General features: G+C 43.0%; 1 protein-coding gene across 4 annotated transcripts in view; it reads left to right on the forward strand.

Moving 5' to 3' along the window:
- fto (FTO alpha-ketoglutarate dependent dioxygenase) overlaps window positions 1-20,677 on the forward strand; it is a 439,188-nt gene that overhangs the window by 362,407 nt on the left and 56,104 nt on the right. For 3 of the 4 annotated variants that reach the window (XM_078210889.1, XM_078210893.1, XM_078210890.1), the window contains one exon: window positions 19,242-19,365. The exons of the other annotated variant lie outside the window; for it this stretch is intronic. In XM_078210889.1, coding sequence (XP_078067015.1) covers window positions 19,242-19,261 — 20 coding nt within the window. In that variant the 3' untranslated portion in view covers window positions 19,262-19,365. Of the gene's footprint in view, window positions 1-19,241; window positions 19,366-20,677 lie in introns of those variants that run through there. 4 annotated transcript variants of the gene reach the window in all.

The raw sequence follows: 20,677 nt of genomic DNA on the forward strand, positions 1-20,677 counted from the left end.
GTCTATTAATGGTCTGACTATAGTCAATGACCATCCGGGGTTTGTTCCCACTCTTGGCCACCACGACCTGCGCTCTCCATGGACTAGCGCTAGGTTGTATGATCCTTTCCTTGAGGAGCCGCTGAACTTCAGATCGAATGAAGATCCGATCCTCAGCGCTGTAACGCCTACTCTTAGTCGCAATGGGCTTGTAGCCTGGCACAAGATTCTGGAACAGGGAGGGTGTGGTAATCTTCAGCGTCGAGAGGCTACAGGCGGGGCACGTTGGGCAATTTGGAAGCTGCTGTTCTCCCACTGAAAGCGGAGGGAGTGGCCCACCGTACTGTAGGGTTACACTCTTCAAGTGGACCATGAAGTTTAGTCCGAGGAGTATTGGTGCGCAAAGGTGCGGCAACACCAGGAGCTTGAAACGCTCGTAAACTGTGCCTTGCACCGTTAAAGTTACCACGCAACTCCCTAGCACGGTGACAGACCGGGACCTTGATGCCATAGAAATTGTCTGTTTGACAGGTTGGATCTGGAGGCCACACCGCTTCACAGCGTCTGGGTGAATAAAACTCTCAGTGCTCCCGCTGTCAAACAGACAATAAATCAGGTGGTTGTTTACCTGAATGTCCATCATAGACTTGTCGAGTCTATGAGGCTTGGCCTGGTCCAGGATGATCGACACCACCGTTGGTTTGTGAGCGCCACTGCAGGCAGCTGAGATTGACGAGGATGACCCCTGCTGGTCGTTCGCGGTCGGTGCCAACCAACATGGCCGCTCCCATAGGTCGCACGTGGGTGATGGCGCCAAACTCAGCGACCCCTGGTGGTCACGCATCCCCAACTCCGTCGACCGTAATGGCGTCGTCCTGGCCTCGCACGTGGACGAAACCCTCGACGATGCCGACGACGAAGAACCGGGCTCCGAGGAATCGCAGGCTGCACTGCTGTTCCTAGAAGCATGTTTAGATCGGCAAACTTTCGAATAGTGCCCCTTCTTACCGCAGGCGGAGCACAACACAGCTTTAGCGGGACACCGTTGCCGAGTATGCTTCGCTCCCCCACAGAAGTAACACCGCGGGCCGCCCGGAGCTGCTGCCGTCGTCAGGCCCGAGTGTGGGCACGCCATCACGCAGCTTTTCGAACCCGAGGGACGAGGAGGGATCAGCGACTGCTCCTGCCACGTTGTGTCCACGTGGTCTTCAGGATACAATATTAGACTTTTGGGAGGCCGTCTCCAACATCTCCGCCAGTTCTATCGATTTAGTGAGGTCAAGATTACCTTGCTCCAGTAGTTTGAGTCGGATATAAGATGATCCGATTCCCGCCACAAACGCATCTCGGGCGAGGTCGTTCATATTCTGATCTGCCGACACTGCTTTGCAGTTACAGCTCCTGGCTAGCTGTAGGAGCTCGTTCGTGTATTCTTCCATCGTTTCGCCGGGCTGCCGTCGTCGAGTGGCTAAGAGGTATCGAGCATGCATTTCCTTTGGCGGTTTAATGTAACGCTTCTTAAGAAGCTCGAGGGCCTTTGTATAGTCGGTGGCCGCACGGATCGCGAGGTATACGGTGTCGCTTACCTCGCATGGAGGACCCAGAGTCTGTCATCGTCTGTGGTGACCGCTGCGGAGGCTGCCAGGTAGTCCTCAAAACATTTCAACCAGTGGTCGAAGGTGTTAGAGGCGCCCGCCGCACGTGGATCCAGTGTAAGACGTTCAGGTTTCAACATCTGCTCCATACTCTCTGTATCGTTTTTTTTACGACGAGAGTTTACTTAACAGCAAATAAAATTGATGCGCGTTATCACACACGAGGCTTGAGATGCTCAGGAAATAAAGGCTTTTATTTGCTGTTACAACTAAGCTACTAATTATATACACGATCCCAGACTGAGGGGTCCCAGTCAGAGCAGTGACCTTTATACCTCTCCCAGGAGGTGGAGCCCGACTGGGATGTACCATAATAACTATAATACAAGGTGTAACAGCCCAACCCTAACCCCAACAGCAACAAGTAGAACAACCCATCCCTAACCCCAACAGCAACATATATACATACTTGTAGTACTGGCCAGACCCTGGCTCAGTACTATCTAGTGGGAACCAACGATGGTTCACCACACCAAGGCATAGAATAAAAGAGTTAAGAAGCATTTAAAAAGCACTTGAAATGCCATAGCATTACGAGTCTTTGGACCAATTGCTGGAAAATGGGAGATAGATAGGTGCTTGATGGCTGATGCAGACGCGTTAGGCCGAAGAGCCACTTTTGTGCTGTAATACTCTCTGACTCTATGAGCAAGGAGGTTTTGCTGGATCTATATCGAATACTAGTTACACAGCAGCTTGAATATTACATGTAGTTCTGGTCACCATATTACAAGAAAGATGTGATTGCACTAGAGAGGGTGCAGAGGTGATTCACAAGGATGTTCCCAGGACTGAAAGGTTTTAGCTATTAAGAAAGATTTGATAGACTGGGGTTGTTTCCCTTGGAACAAAGGAGGCTGAGGGGTTATGTAATTGAGTTGTATAAAGTTATGAGGAGCCGAGATAAGGTAAATAGGGATGACCAATTTACCTTAGCAGCGAGATCAAAAACCAAGGGATATAGATTTAAAGCAATTGGTTGAAGGATTAGAGTGGAGATGAGGAAAGATTTTTTTCATCTGGAAGGTAATAAGGATCTGCGATTCGCTGCCTTAAGAGGGTGCTAAAGGCACAAACTCTCACCACATTTAACAAGTACTTTGATATCTTCTCAAAGAGCCATGATCTGCAGGGCTACAGACCAAGTGCAAGAAGGTCGATTAGGTTGGGTAGCACCTTGTTGACCAACATGGACACAATGAGCAGAATGGCTTCCTTCTCTGTCATAGATTTTCTATGATTTAACTTTCACTGGACAAGTACATTCAAGTCCTTCTGAATATCAACATTTAAAAGTTTCACACTTGTTAAAAAAATATTCTGCTTTTATATTCTTATTTTCAAGGTGGATAACTACATACTTCCCCATATGACAGTTCATCTGCCACCTTGCTGTCCACTCACTTAGTCTATCTAGATCTCTTTTCAGCATCTTTGTGTCATTCATAGGACCCCTGCAGTCCAGCAGAGGCTATTTGGCCCATCAAGTCCACACCAACTCTCTGACAGAGAAGCTTACCCAGGCCCACTCCCCCACCCCACCCTTGTATCCCCACACATTTACCATGGCTAATCTATCTAACCACATCTTGGGACACTAAGGGGCAATTTAGCATGGCCAATCTACTGAACCTGCACATCTTTGGACTGGGAGGCAACCAGAGCATCCGGTGGAAACCCATGCAGTCACGGGGAGAACGTGCAAACTCCACACAGACAGTCACCCAAGGCCGGAATCCCTGGAGCTGTGAGGCAGCAGTGTTAACCACTGTGCCATCATGCTGCCCCAAGAATTGAACTTGTGACCCCTGGTTTACAACACCAGTGCTTAATCACTGAAGTATGGAGCCAGTTCCATTGAGCTACGGAGTCAATTCTCAGAACTTACATTCTCACCTAGCTTTATTGTTAGCAAACCTGATGCATTACCCTTGATCTCTTCAGCTAAGTCATTAATATTAATTGCATATATAGCTGAGGCCCCAACACTGATCCTAGTGGCACTCCACTAGTTACAATCTGCCAACTTGAAAATACCTCTTCTATCTCTACTCTCTCTTAACCAATCTTCCATTCAAGCTCATATATTACCCCTAACTCCATGAGACCTTATCTTGTGTATTAATTTTGTGTGATACTTATCAAATGCCTTTTGAAAATCCAAGTATATGACATCCACTGGTTACCCTTTATCTATCCTACTATTTACATCCTCAAAAATCTCTAATAAATTTGTCAAATGTATTTCCCTTTCATAAATCCAAGTTAACTGGCTGATCATACTCTGATTTTCTAAGTGCATTGTTAAGGTTTCCTCAAACTGAGGACAGGATTTTGGTTAATCACCCCGACATTCGAGTCAAATGAGGTAATGCATTTTGGAAGGTCTAATACAGATAGGAAATATACAGTAAATGGCAGAACCCTTAAGAGTATTGATAGGCAAAGGGATCTGGCTGTACAGATTCACAGGTCACTGAAACTGGCATTGCAGGTGGAGAAGGTAGTCAAGAAGGCATACGGCATGCTTGCCTTCATCGGCCGGGATAATGAGTTTAAAAATTGACAAGTCATGTTGCAGTTTTATAGAACCTTAGTTAGGCCGCACTTGGAATATAGTGTTCAATTCTGGTCGCCACACTACCAGAAGGATGTGGAGGCTTTGGAGAGGGTACAGAAAAGATTTACCAGGATGTTGCCTGGTATGGGGGGCATTAGCTATGAGGAGAGGTTGGAGAAACTTGGTTTGTTCTCACTGGAGTGACGGAGGTTGAGGGGAGACCTGATAGAAGTCTACCAGATTATGAGAGGCATGGACAGAGTGGATAGTCAGAAGCTTTTTCCCAGGGTGGAAGATTCAATTACTAGGGGGCATAGGTTTAAGGTGCGAGGGGCAAGGTTTAAAGGAGATGTACGAGGCAGATCTTTTACACAGAGAGTGGTGGGTGCCTGGAACTCGTTGCCGGGGGAGGTAGTGGAAGCGGATACGGTAGTGACTTTTAAGGGTGCATGCAAACAGCAGAATTCCTGTATTGTTCCTTCAAAGAATAGCAAAGATTAAAAAGGAAATAAGTTGTTTTTGGTCATTCCATATCGACCATGAAACATTTATTATTTGTATAACATGAGGAGACCTGAAAAAGGGAAAACTAAAGATGTTAAAATTACCTTGACATTTATGGACAAAAATGTACAGTAATTGGGATAAGACATGCTGGTTAGGTGCAATGGCCATGCTAAATTCTCCCTCAGTGTACCCGAACAGGCGCTGGAGTGTGGTGACTAGGGGATTTTCACAGTAACTTCATTGCAGTGTTAATGTAAGCCTACTTGTGACACTAACAAATAAACTTAAACTTAAGACCAATATCAATTGATTCTACGGAATCTACCCAATACTTGCATTCTCAATCCAAGAGGAGAACTGATGATGGATCACTATCAGTGCCAGTTTTTTGTGGCTTTCCTTGTGCCCTTTGGTAGTTCCCACATGTTGGCACAGAGATGGAGAAATGGAGGGAAATTAATCTACTCCTGGTAACAGCAGTGAACCAATAGGGGTCAAATCTACGGGCAAGTGGAAATATGAGTTCAATTAGACTCAAAAATTGTTTTAATGTTTTCCTGTTCTGCTTGAAAGTTTTGGATTTATTTTAAAATTATCAGTGGTTCTATTTTCACACCTTGTTTATAACTTCCATCGTTTCAACTAGAAAGGAACACAAATCTTTTTCTTCCTTTGCCCAATTTAAATCTTTTTACGACAAAACATTCCATTTTCCACAATGTTTTTTTACATAGAAAAAAATCACTGCAAAGGTACACTTCTCAATCAGATGCTGGTGATAAAATTTATTGATTGAATTACTTATTTTACAGCACTGTTGTTATAAAATGTTGGTGGCACAATATATGATTTTTTTTTAATATAGGCTTTGAGAGATATTAACAAAGCCAAGCACCATTTGAAATGAATGGCTAGTTAGCAGTTTTACAATTCTGAAAGCATCTTCCAGCTTTATGCACACTCAAAATCCTCTTAAAGCATGTCCAGCTTACAGAGCTATTGCATGGCTGAACTTGCTGTAAAGGAACAAAATCAACCCTTGGCGTCTGTGTTTATTGCTTGACCCCAAAGACCAACCCAAGGCTGCCTGAAATAAACTCGCTTTATCAGTCAAAGTCTCCACCTTGCATCTTCTATACTTAGGGAAGACAGGCTTGTGCTGTGTGTCAGGGTTGAAGGGATGAGTTGTCAGGTCACGTATTCAGATGTTATCTACAGATATGACAGGTACAGTCATTTGTTCTGGAGCAGTCTGGAATGACAGGCCACAGTGCTGTTGTAAAACATGGAGCCTGAAAATCATACAGATATGTGGGAATCAAAGGTATTGCTGCCCTTTGTTTCCATCTATTTTGTCATGTGTGGCTCTCAGGTGTGTGTGTGCGTGTGTGACACGCACGTGTGCGTGTGTAGATGTGGTCTGGTATCTTTCCATGTAGCGTTCCGGACACATTGTGCATTCAAGGCACAAATGTTAACCATTTTTAATGTTTGCAACCGGCAGAGATGCATTTTTTAGCATTGATCTGTTTTTATAGATTTTTGTTCTATTTTTAACTTTTTTCCATTTTTATTCTGCTACTATTGTGGTTTAAATAGCAAAACTTTACAACTGTTTACATATTAAAAGTGTACAACTGTTACCCTCGGTACTTTGACTTGCACAAACACTTGTACATGTTATAGCTAATCTCGTAAAAGCTAATGTAATGTTTGTGAGTGTTTGAGACCATACAAGTTTTGTAGGTTGGGTGAACTTGGTTGCTTGGTCAAGTTTGTATGTTTAAAAAAAACTGAAAATACTCGAAATAAATAGCAGGTGAGTCAGCAGCTGGAGAAAAAAATGTAAATGTGTAGAATTTTTCCCTGATTCTGAGGAAAATGTTTGGTTGAAATACTAGTGTTGTTTCCTTTACAGATACTGTGTTGTATTCTTACAGTCCCTGTTTCAGATTCCAGATTTTACAGTCCTTTTCTTTTTATGTGTGGTGTATCTACACATGAAATTCCACTTTCGATTTAAGGGCATTGTACCAAAGGACAGGATTTTACGATCAGGAAGCGGAGTAATGTCCCGCCATCATGTCCAATTTAACATCATGATCTGATGTTAAATTGGACATGATGGCGTCAGGCCCCTCACGCCTACAATTTCAATATAATGGAAAGTGAGCAGACCAAAAGGTTGGAAGCCTGCCTGCCTTCCATTCCAGGCCAGTTACATAGTCAATCAAGGGATCTTGATCAATTGGGCCAGTGGGTTGACGAATGGCAAATGGAGTTTAAGTTAGATAAATGTGAAGTGATGCATTTTGGTAGATCCAACCAGGGCAGGACTTACTCAGTTAATGGTAGGGTGTTGGGGAGAGTTATAGAACAAAGAGATCTAGGGGTACAGGTTCATAACTCCTTGAAAGTGGAGTTACAAGTGGACAGAGTGGTGAAGAAGGCATTTGGCATGCTTGGTTTCATTGGTCAGAACATTGAATACAGGAGTTGGGACATCTTGTTGAAGTTGTACAAGAATTGGTAAGACGACACATGGAATACTGTGTACAGTTCTGGTCACCCTATTATAGAAAGGATATTATTAAACTACAAAGAATGCAGAAAAGATTTACTAGGATGCTACCGGAACTTGATGGTTTGAGTTATAAGGAGAGGTTGGATAGACTGGGACTTTCTTCTCTGGAGCGTAGGAGGCTTAGGGGTGATCTTATAGAGGTCTATAAAATAATGAGGGGCATAGATCAGCTAGATACTCAATATCTTTCCCAAAGGTAGGGCAGTCTAAAACTAGAGGACATAGGTTTAAGGTGAGAGGGGAGAGGCACAAGAGTCCAGAGGAGCAATCTTTTCACACAGAGGGTGGTGAGTGTCTGGAACAAGTTGCCAGAGGTAGTAGTAGAGGCGGGTACAATTTTGCCTTTTAAAAAGCGTTTAGACTGTTACATGGGTAAGTTGGTATAGAGGGATAAGGGCCAAACAAGGGCAATTGGGACTAGCTTATGGGTTTAAAAAAAAAGGGGCAGCATGGACAAGTTGAGCCAAAGGGCCTGTTTCCATGCTGTAAACCTCTATGACTCTAAATTGCCAATTCAGTGTTATTGTATGCAGCCCATGCAATTTAACAATGTACCAAAGGATTCCAGGGCAGGATAAGAACCAGCGCCAGAGGCGAACATTGACAAATAGGAAGTAGAAACTGAATCTGCATGAGTGGTCAGCAAAATTCCCTTGTGATTACTTTGTGGGCAGGTTTGCTGTTGAGCCAGTGAAACAGTCATCCGTGAGTGACTCGACTGCAGCAAGAGAAGCCAAAGGTGCCATAAGAATAGTCCTTTCCAGTGGAAGCTCTTTCAATGAGGAAGAGAGCACAAGAAGGAAGAAGAAGTGGGCTGCTGGCCATGGGTAGTAGCAACAAACTTTGCAGCAACATGAGGGTCATTGTGAAGCTGAAAAGCCAGGTGGTCAGCAAGGGGAGCATGGGCAAATAGGATCAAGCAGCAGACAATGCCCCGAAGGAAGGGTGCACAGGCAGCACTCCAATTACCTTCAATTGACTAAGCTTAGGTGGTGCGGAAGGCTCCATCCCTCTAGGGAAGTTGTGACATCCATCTATGACGTGATTTCAGGGGAAATAAGTTTCAACTGTGTGGGCAGTCATCCACTGCCAATGGTACTGAACTGATGGTTAACAATGGCCCTTAACTTCCATGCTTCAGGATCCCTTCATGGATCAGAAGGGGATCTTTGCAGCATCTCACAATCATCAGCTCTCAAATGTATCAAATTAGTGGTGGATGAACTGTTCAAGAAAGTGGAGGTCTTCCTACAATTCAGCACTGATGATGAGAGCCGGGCTGAGAAAGTGAGGGGGTTGAGGGCTATTGCAGACTTCCCTATAACCTAAATAGCCATTGATTGCACACATGGCCATTGAGACACCTTCGGGTCAGCCAGAAACTTTCAGTGACCGGAAAGGTTTTCATTCCTTCAACATCCTGATTTTCGGTGATCACCATCAGCACTTTCTGTCAGTATGCATATAGTCCTCTGAGGAGAGTAGCCGTGATGCCAACCTACATCCTTGGGTACTCCCACATGGAGAAACAGAATGGCAGTGTATATTGGCAGCACGTGACACAATGATTAGCACTGCTGCCTCACAGCGTCAGGGACCCGGGTTCGATTCCTGGCTTGGGTCACTGTCTGTGTGGAGTTTGCATGTTCTCCCTGTGTGCATGGGTTTCCTCTGGGTGCTCTGGTTTCCTCCCGCAGACCGAAAGGTGTGCTGCTTAGGTGCATTGGCCATGCTAAATCCTCCCTCAGTGTACCCGAATGGAGTGTGGCACCAGAGTGTGGCGACTAGGGGATTTTCACAGCAACTTCATTGCAGTGTTAATGTAAGCCTACTTGTGACACTAAATAAACTTTGCTTTACTTTAAATAGTGATAGATTGGGACTTGGGTGTCCTAGTACACCAGTCACTGAAAGCAAGCATACAGGCCAGCAAGAAGTTAGGAAGGCAAATGTACTATGGCCTTGATTGCAAGAGGACTTGATTACAGGAGCAAGGATGTCTTATTGCAGTTGTACAGGGCCTTGGTGAGACGACATCTGGAGTATTGTTTGCAGTTTTGGCCTCCTTATCTAAAAAAGGATATCCTTGCCATAGAGGGAGTGCAACAAAGGTTTACCAGACTGATTCCTGGAATGATGGGATTGTCATAAGAGGTCAACTGGGCCTGTTGTATTTGCTGGAATTTAGAAGAATGAGAGAGGACCTAATTGAAACATTTAAAATTCTGACAGGACTGGACAAACTGGATGTAGGGATATTGTTTCCTTTGGCTTAGGGGGTGGCATCTAGAACAAGAAGTCACAGTCTCAGGATATGAGATGGGCCATTTAGGACTGAGATGAGGAGAAAGTTCTTCACTCGGAGAATGATGAACCTGTGGAATTCTCTACTACAGAAGGCTGTGGAGGCCAAATCTGAATATATTTAAAATAGAATTAGATAGATTTCTGGATGTCAAGGGGCATGGGGAGAACGCAAGAGTGTGGTGTTGAGTTAGAGGATCTGCCATGAACTTATTGAATGTCGGAGCAGGCTCGAAGAGCTGAATGGCCTTCTCCTGCTTCTGTTTTCTGTTCCTATGAATCACCAGTCTCTCAATGGAGGAGGTCACACATTCAGAAGAGAGGGCCATGGCAATGCCCATGACTGGATGAACTCCTCCACTGTCCATTTAGGGCACACATACTCTCTGGAAGCTCTGCCAGATCTTCACAGACCTCAAACTTGTGGACATCCAACTTCTACTGCTCATGTACAACTCCATAGGCTCGTTGACTACCTAGGGTTTCTCCCTGCTCTACCATACTCCTCCAAGATTCAAAGGCTTGTGCCCATAGTCCTCCAAGAGGTGGAGGCCTGGACTGTCACGGCCTCTATTGTGCAGTGCTCAAAGCAGTAAGTGCAACCACTTTGGCTGATGCATGCAAACCCACCAAGGTCCAATATCTGAGCTGGAGCAAAGGCGGGGTGGTGCATCCTCATAGTTTCCATCCTTTTCCTCAGAGGTTAACAGTAGTCCTATGGGGTCGATGTCTGCTTGGATACCTGATTGATCAGCTGGAGAAATAAGATGGATGAGTGCAATTCAACAATGAGAAGAGCCACTGAGTAAAAGTAGCTTAATCTCAGATACAGACATGCAGCGTATGATGCACAGCCCAGACGTGGTGATATTCCATTCTCCCAGATATACCCATTCCTTTCCCTGACCCGACCAGTACCATCATTGTTATTGCTGAGAGAGGGTCCATTTGAAACTTCCCACCCTCAGGACTAACTCGGGTCTCTCCTGTACCAATTGGTGTGGCCCCCTGTTGATTGGTCGGATTGGGTATCTTCATCAGCACTGCCAAATTTGGTACTCCACCTGTCATCGACTATTGTGTTCCCCCCTTGTCCTGCAAAGAGAACAGGAGAATTAAGAATTCCATATCTGGATGGATCAACTCCTCAGGTAGAAACCGATTCTCTGGTCCTCCTCCACTGCACATTGCTCCCTTTGTAGGTTACGTTCCCAGCCGTCACGCCCCAACTCCACAGAGCTTTGCAGAATTTTAAGACTTTAGTTGACAATGTAGGTGAGCACATCCCTAACTGGCACCTCCCACCCGTGCCACATGTATACCACCCCTTGTGAGCACAGTGATGATTGGCTTCCTCATTCATCCTTGCAGAATGTTGAAGGTCACTTACCCTTTTACTGCATTGCAGATTGGTCCTTCACAAGATCCCACAGCTGCTCACCACCTCTGCCATTTCCTGCCAAGCTTTCTTTGTCAGATGGGGAGGTTCTCTGCCCACAGGATGAACAATCACTCAGAGCCTGAAGCGGGGGGTATGCCGGGAGTCATCATTAAATGGTGGGGCCATCCATGTATTTTCTTCTGCCTTTTCAAATGAATGAAGGTGGTGGTTAACTCTCTTCAAACATCTTTCATGCCACCACTGAAGTTGAATGTCACCCTTTTTGTGAATGTTGTAATATCATAGCCTATTTATTAACGTTCCTTCCGGTAGATTGTATGCATTGATCACCTAGCACAATCTTGTATTGTGGCAAGTTGATCCCTCTGGACAAGTGAGGCAAATTCGATCAAAATGAAACTGCAAGTCATTGGCATTCATCTCTTCTCTTGGCCTGTTTGGAATATTGATTTGAATTTTGTTTAAAATGCTGCTGTCAGTCAATTAATGAATTAATAAATATGCATTTTCTACAGGGTGGTTCTGCAATTTAAATTGCAATCCACATGCCTTTTTTTTCTGCTGAAATCTTTTTTTGTAAATTCTGCCGGGAACAAGACTACAGCAGCCATTGACAATGACAACTTTATGCTGTAGGGGCTTTAATGATTTTGAATAGACATGTCTATTCTCACACAGGCGTTTAAAATTAGTGTTTTCTCTCAAGACTCCTTTCATGAATGGCAAAACATCTCGAGAAAAGCTACCAAAGCAGTATCTCTAAATGACTATGCAGCTAGTGTGTTTATAAATTAATCCCATTGCTTACGAGTGAGACAGGCATTTAAATACATCATTAGTGCTACAAACTATGGTAATTAACTTATTAAAGAAGATCAGCTAATGGCTTGCATGGTTGTTTCATCTGCCTACAGTATTATTGTTGTTGAAGGTGTACCCAAGAATGTATGCTATCCCTGTTGGGTGCCAATGCAAGCCAGATCCTCGATATTTAGCCAGATTAGACTCTCCAGCAAATTCCTTGGCCTTTGAATTGATAAGTTTATTAATTTTTATGAAGGATGAACCCATTCTGATGCCTAATGCAAACTGCTGCAAACCAGAGAAGGTCACAGGCTTAAAGCTGGTGAATATGCCAAGCAATATTACAATAGCAACAGTAAATTAGGAAGGCAATCAAAGGCAATTACCCGTGATGAAAACTGTGTGCCTATTCAAATGCTGAAGTTAATTAAAGATCCCTTTTTCTCCCACAACAAATGAAGAAGGGGGATAGATCAGAATTATGGGCTGTGTCTAAGTTCATTACTGCGTTGAAGTGATATATTTCAGAAGGACTAGACTGGGGAAATTTGCATTTGAAATAAAATGTTTTATTTTCTCAGAAATCCCTCACACCTAAACCCGGTATGGAGATTACTGGATTAAGCAAAATAACTCACCTGCAAATCGCAAGCCTCTGAAACTGAATGGGTCATATTTTCCTGTATCAACATATTCCACTCTGTGGTTTTATTCATGTCTCGTGGTTTCATTATACAAGGAAATTACAGCAGAGAAAGAAAATGTAAAATTCAAACTTCATATTCATAGAATAGGTTTTAATCAAAAGGAATTGGCGCCAGCATTTTTATTTCATGCTACATCTTGCTGACAATCGCACATAATTCAATCATCCGGATCTCATCTAAAATGGATGAAAGGGTGCTTAATATAGCTGGCCCCTGCACGCACCAAAGTCAGCAAAGGCCACTTGTTTCAACAAGCAAACATGTGAGCAGAGCTTTAATTTCTCATCATTGAGGACAAGCCTGCCATTTTGATTTAACAACATAATTTAAAATCTTAATCAGTGCTGCACAAAAGAAAATGAGCGGGAGGACCTTTTACATATTGTCGCAGGTTATGTGGCTATCGGACTCGATGAATTTTGAAACAGATGGTGCTAAAAGGAAAGGCGAGAGGGTATTAAAATATCTTTCTTATCACAGCCTCTTAGCATTAAAATGTGACAGATTCATCAAAGGTTTTCTTCACCTTATCTGCAGTTGTCTGAAGGATATCACCACTGTGGAGATCTTGGAAGTACTTCTGTGCAGCATAAGTGATATCTTGATTGACACATCTTCAAATAAGGCTCTGAATAGCTTTCCATATTGGCCTCAAAATAATTCAGATGTCAAATTACATCCAGCAGACTCCCTGACTCCACTAGGGACGCTGAATAAATTTTTTAAATATTTGGGGAAAATATTGAATTTTTGCATTGGGTCAAGGTTCATATATTTTACTAATAAAAGAGGTCACCGAGATGTTTGCTGATGAAAGACTGCAATGACTTTTGTCGTCCTGAATCATATGGGATGTCTCAGCAAAATAGACCCAAGTTGGGTTGACCTTTGTGCCTATTTCATTTCAGGCTGTCCTGCAGTTCTTAGCATCTTCACATTTTGTTACTGCTTGTCAGATTTATATTCAGCTGTGAACAAGAAAACAATTGAAACCTTTTCACACTGACTGTGTTTTTGGCTATCTTTGCCTGGATGCAGTTTAGCTAACCACCGATACTACTTGTTCATTCTGATTGTCAAAGAAAGGTAATCGCTAACTCCAACAAGAATAGTGGTACAGTCTACAGTGGGGGTAGGGTATTTGCTTGTGTTACATTCTTTGAATGTCTGCAGTTAATATATAATTTGGAGTTCTTGTCTTTATCAAAATCATCTTTTATTTTGGATCTGACTGTGCGTTGTCTTGAAGTCATTTACTGAAACCAACTTACTTATGGCTGAATTAAACCACTGCATCTGCTTGTTTGTACCAGTACAGCTTCACGTTAAGGAAAAAGATAAGTAAGGCATAACACGTGTAATCCTCCAAAATTCAGCCATCGGGATTCTTGTTATTAAACCAATCACTCAAATAGTTTTTTTAAAACTGAAAATGTTGACTATCTGAAACAAACACAGAAAGTGTTGGGAACACAGCTAGTCAGTCAGCAACTGCGGAGAAAACAGATAAATTAACATTTTGAGTGAGCATGATTTCTCTGTAGGTTTGAAACATATCAATGGGGCTTATTTTACCGTCCCACCCGCCACAGGAATAGGAGCAGGCGAGGGACAGACCATGGCAAGGTCCGTTGACCTCAGGCGGGATTTTCCGGTTTTGGAGCAAGCAAGGCCGGAAAATCCCACCCATAAACTTATTCGTTCTCAGTAATGCTGACTGACCTGCTGTGTGTTTTAAACCATCACCCATTCAGTGTGGATGTAAAATAGATGCAAATTATTCAACATTCTAGTAGAAGCTTTGGGGTTCTTTTGAAGTTAAATAATGGTGAATTTAATAATCACTTACTAACAATCACAACATAATCATATTTGCATAAACTGAAGTACTAAATACTTGATATTATAAATAAGGAAGTCACTAAATTAGCTGGGACAGTGATCTCTGATATGATTGATTTCATTGCTAATCATGGTTAAGAGGATGTGCTATTGTTGATCATAACCTATTAGGCTGGGAAAATCGACATGGTTCCCACTCTCAGTCTGGTGGCAGCACCAAGGGGGAATGCAATGGTATTTGTTGGATGAGGACAAGATCTAATGTTCCCATGATGGAATATTTTGCCAACACTTGTTGTAATTCACTCATTGGCAATTATTGTTTGGATGAAATACTGGAAAAAAACTTCCAGCCATTTAAATACCATTTAACTCAGAGTGTGAGTTGTCCCCTTGGCTTAGTGAGACAGAAACACCACATGGTTCAGTACCAGGCTGCACAGACCAAAAGGTTCCACGTTCTTTCCCCACCCTATAGTCAATAAGTGATGGTAGTTATGGCAGCAATTGGGATGCTACAAATGGCCTAGTTCTCAGGGGTTCGGGAGGGGAAATCAGACAGGGTCCTGTTCTGGATCACTATCTACTGCCTTTTATGGGGCACCGCATGTCCGCCACTCATGGCTAATGGCAGAATTGAATTTGCCTAGGATGCTCTCCAGAGTGGAATATGATCATCCAGACTATACTGAAAGAATAGACAGATGGGTGAGGTACTTCTGGCACCTGTAGTGCAACCTTGGCAAAAGTCAATATATTCAAAAGAGAAGGGGAGTTTAGTGATGCCATGGACTCTTGTTTTTTTTATTTCCACAATATTTCTATGAAGCAAACAGGAACATTCTCAATTCTAATGGGAGTGGCAAGATGGCACAGTGGTTAGCACTGCAGTCTCACAGCACCAGGGACCCAGGTTCTATTCCCGGCTTGGGTCACTGTCAGTGTGGAGTTTACACATTCTCCCTGTATCTGCGTGGGTTTTCTCTGGGTGCTCCGATTTCCTCCCACAGTCCAAAGATGTGCGGGTTAGGTGGATCGGCCGTGCTAAATTGCCCCTTAGTGTCAGGGGGACTAGCTAGGATAAATGCATGTGGTTATGTGGATAGGGCCTGGGTGGGATTGTGGTTGGTGCAGACTCGATGAGCTGAATGGCCTCCTTCTGCACTGTAAGATTCTATGATAACTAATTACATCAATTTAATGCCAGAATCAGTGACCGTGATTCCCAAATAGATGTTCTGGTATTTTTTATTAGGTAAATAACATTATCCTATTTAATTATTACCAGAACCAATATTTTATCAACAGATTCGGTGGGGTTGCTTGGTGGGTAGACAATGATATTTTTCTTCTTCAGTTCTCTGCCCAAAGGCAGACCCACCCCTCAGTTACACAATGGGTAGGGCAAGGAGGCGGCTTCCAAATCCACCCCAGCCGCAACAGGGATTGAACCCCCATGCTGATGGCACAAGTCGTATCCACAACCATCCAATTAATTAAACCAACAAACCCCACAAGGAGTGAGAGTTGCTGTGGAAGCATGGATTTTGCATTCATGTTGTAGCCTGGAGCAATGGATAATGATGGTAGAGGCTCCAGTTTTCTTTCCATCTTACAGGCTGACTAGGAATGTCCCCCGCTCTTCCCGCCTGCCATTGGCACATGTTGGAAGGACTTACAAGTTGAAACCCAACCTTTTTGGCCATGCTATGAACGTGTGTTCCTTGGCCATCAAGTTCTGGAATGGGACTTGAACTGGAACTTCCGGTTCAAGGGTAGTGGCATCGCCCACTGTGTCACAAGACCTCCCCAAGTATTGATACTTTTACTTAATTATGGAGACCATCTTTAGTTTATATAGGCTGTAACTCACAATGGCATTAAACTAACCTGGAATTGTCCATTTTAATTCCAGTATGAATTCAAGAACGAATAGTCTATGATGCTTTAATAAAAATGGTCTCAGTAATATTTAAAAGAAAAAATTAAGAGTTTGAAAATATCCAGCTTGTGATGATCCAGTGCCTCACCTCAACTCAGCATTTAATCTCCTTTCATTCTCTTTTCCTAATGTGCTAGGAAGCTATGATATTGGCCAAAGGATTATCGAAACAAAAATATTTAAATAATTTGTCATAATATCTTCTGGTTGAACTAGTGCAATAATAACTTTTGACCTCTAGATATCCTGAGTAGACTATGTTATGATGTAGTGCTTAGTAAATGTGCTGGTGGCAGCTTGCAGCAGAACATCAATAACTGCATTGACCTTTTTTTTATTATATTGGCAGGCTGTCCAGTTTGAATGGGTTGGATTCTTCATGTTGTGGCTAATTGCTCCTCCCAAATACACTAGACATGCAGCAATGGGGAGTGAATGGGCGTGTATGGTGATGGGGAGTGTGATTAACATAGTATAGAAAAAAACCTTTTAATTATACCTGTTCAGTAACGATTCTCTAGCCAGTTAACTAGTACTGTCTGAAGCACATTCTTCATTCAGAAGTACTTTTGAATGACACTTTTATAATTGCTATTCCAATCATCATTGAACAATTGCTGCACTTTAACTGTGTAATGGGACTTACCAATAATTTCCCAAGTATTGTTCTTCATATGAAAAAAAGATCTTGCTCATTCTGAACTCCTTGTTTAAATTTTGAAATTCTGCCACCATTCTCAAGACTTTTATTCAAAGTTTCTCACCACAAGTTAGTAATGCTGAACTTCAGACCTTCTGCTGAATTACATTGCCGTAAATTAATCTGAGAATTTCTGGTCACATAACATCCTCCAGTACACAAATTTGATTATTTTTTAACATTAAATGATTAGCATTTTTGAAGAAATAACATTTCTCTGTGTTGTAAATGCTGGACTTGGTGCATTATCATTTAGCTATTCCAAAATGACCAGGATTGGAGTGGCTTTACTGGACCTTGGCAATACGCTACTGGATTATTTATGTGTTTCCATCAGTAAACCGGAAATACCAAACTCATCCAGAAAACCACCATGGGTAGCAATGTATTTTAAATACATGTTTACATGTATCACATCATGATATGAATCAATTAGGTGGATTGGCAATGCTAAATTGCCCCTTAGTGCCAGGGGGACTAGCTAGGGTAAATGCATGGCATTATGGGGATAGGGCCTGGGTGGGATTGTGGTCGGTGCGGACTCAATGGGCCAAATGGCCTCCTTCTGCATTGTAAGATTCTATGATAATCTATGATGATAGATGTCATCACTGAACAGGCAGCCAGGGCATGAAAATAATGACTTTTCTTATTTACTCAATTTTTTTTTTGCAGCTGTTGTGTCAAAATATTCTCTTTATTGCTGATTTTTAAAATAATGTACTGAAAATTAAAATTACATTTGACCATCACCAATCTTTTTTATGGTATCTAATAGAACTGGAAATAATTATATTATGTTGTGGCCACTCTTGAGATATGTTTCCTGATGACAGTCCTGATCACTGGTCGGCGCAACATCGAGGGCTGAAGGGCCTGTACTGCACTGTAATGTTCTATGCCCTATGTTCTACACGTTTATTTCTTTTGCTTTTGCATCGATACTTACATCAGTATTAAAGGAATAGAGTGAATATAGGCAAAGATAACTGAATAGATGTGCTCTGTACAACCTGAGCAATTTTGTCAAACATTCTAGAGATCACCAACTTGATGGAAAGCCCAGACTGTTGTAAAGTGCTGAATTGAAAGATGAAATTATGTCCTCAAGCTTTGATTATTAAGCATAATTTTACTTTTGATTTGTGTTTGTTGGAGATTTAAATGGAAGGAAATTAAGATATGTTTGGGCAGGATATTAGGCATAGTTCCAATACGTTCCAGTAGAGTTAATGTTGAAACATTGTACTGGTCCAGAAGTCAAAGGGATGACAATTGTTTATAAGTTGTCCACAGTACTGACACAATCCAATGTTCTGTGGATCAAAACTTGAATGAGGCCATACATCCATCTTATGCAATTGTAGCTATTTTGTGGACTTCATAGAATCACTACAATGCAGAAGGAGGCCATTCGGCCCATTGAGCCTGTACCGACAACAATCCCTCCCAGGCCCTATCCCGTAACTCCAAATATTAACTCTGCTAATCCCCCTGACACTAAGGGGCAATTTAGCATGGTCAATCAAACTAACCTGCACATCTTTGGACTGAGGGAGGAAACGGGAGCACCCGGAGGAAACCCACGCAGACACGGGGAGAACATACAGACTCCACACACACACTATCACTCATGGCCGAAATTGAGCCCATGTCCCTGATACTGTGAGGCAGCAGTGCTAACCACTGTGCCACCATGCTGCCCTATAGGGCAGAGGACACTCCTAATTTACTGGTCTTTTCAAAGGAAGTGAATCAAGTAAGTCAAATTTTGATAAACAATTCATGCTCAGGATTTAATTAATAGGTTTTTTTGTAATTTCTACACATCTCGTATAAATGCACGTCAAGTAAAGATGTTGAGGCAATCCCTGTGTGCAGTGTCAAGTGAATGTACCAATGAGACTTGGTTAACATATCCCAGATGCATCTTCCAGTGAGGCTATGTTGAGCCTGTTCAAATGGGAATTGAAGGAAAACCTTGTCAGTGAAGCAGTTTGATAAACGTTTTGGTGCTTTAAGATGGTATATACATGCAAGTTGTTGTTGTTTGAACATTACTCTTGGTCTGAACACTGGAATAGCTGTGAGGACCGTTCAATAAAAGTCTGCAGATTGGGACAACTCCAGAAAATATGTAACTCTGTTCCTCTTTCCTTCCTGTCATCTGAGGCCTTCCTACACTGCATGCTTCCAGTATGAGGTATAATGAGTTATGAATTATTCCTAATTACATGTGTCTGGATTTGTTACAGATGGAGACATTAGGAGCTGACTTCCAATTACCTATCCAACTTCTTGGCTGAGATAATCTAGTCTAACCAGATTTCTACTTTCTGCTTCAGATCAACATTTTTATTATAATAAAAATTTTGACATAAAAAAATAAATTGTCTATTTGGTTATTGGTTAAGAATAGGTTGAGAAAGGTAGGACTCGGGTGAAGTCTACGTTTGATTTATTCTGAACCAAATGATGTACCTTCATTTCTAATGAGAAGTATAGATGGATGGATTCCTAAATTTGGTTAAAGTACTGTCGTTGGTTACCCTCCATGACCCACCCTGGCACTGCCCAAGGGTCAAACTGGCACCGCCCAAAGGGCACCTTGGCACTGCCCACCAGGCAGTGACAAGAGGTGGGGCCAGATGGGGGCGGAGCCTATTGGGTCACGGCCTATTGCGAGTGGGGGGGGGGAGACCTGCTGCCACTCTGAAAAAGGATTGGTGGGGCAGGGTGGGGGGGTCCAGGCTGGTCGGGGCTGTCTGGGTGGGATATCAGGGCTCGCTGGGGGGCAGGTGGGACATCAGGACTGGCCCACGGACGTCTGGGAGGCCAGCGATCGGGAGGATGAGGGGGTTAGGAAGGCCAACGATAGGGGGATTGCAGGGCTGGCCAGCAATTGGGAAGACTGGCAATGAGGGGCCAGTGCACATGCGCCCGTCGATCACTGACAGATGGGCGCATGCGCAGAGGCCCACGCAGCGCTATGCTGCTGGCCTCTCGGGTGAGAATAGGCCCCGTCCACAGATTTCCAGAATGATTCCTGCTAGGGCACCCTGTAATGCTCACGAGTGTCAGATATTCACTCTGACAAGTACCCTAAAAAACCTGGCAGGATTTACTCCCATTTTCCTGCACGTTGGAAACTTAGAATTTTTTTGGGAGAATCCCGGCAGTTTTTTGGCTGAATTTTGACAAGGAATGCAGCAATTCCAACATGAAACAAACTATATGTAACACGATAAAATGTGACTAGCAATACAAAGAGTAGATTTCCTCTGTGCACTGGGTAGCAAAATTCTACCCATGTTTGTAGAGAATACATTTATGACTAAGGTCAGAACATTTGGAGTCACGGAATAGGTCGGAGGATGGATAGTAAGCTGGCTACTGAACAGAAAACAAAGAGTAAGGGTGAAAGGTTATTACGTGGTTTGGCAAATACAAGAACACAAGAACTAGGAGCAGCTGTAGGCCATTCAGCTCCTTAAACCTGCTTTGCCATTTGATACAAGTAAGGCTGATCTGATTGCAGTCTCAATGCCACTTTCATGTCCACCCCCTACCTCCCACCCCCCATAAGCCTCGACTCCCTTGTGGATCAGAAATGGTGGGAGCTGGTGTTCCATAAGGGTCAATTCTGGGGACTACAGTTGTTAATCATTTACATGAATAATTTAGACATGGG

The sequence above is a fragment of the Mustelus asterias genome, chromosome 4, assembly GCF_964213995.1.
Source record: "Mustelus asterias chromosome 4, sMusAst1.hap1.1, whole genome shotgun sequence".
NCBI lineage: Eukaryota > Metazoa > Chordata > Chondrichthyes > Carcharhiniformes > Triakidae > Mustelus > Mustelus asterias.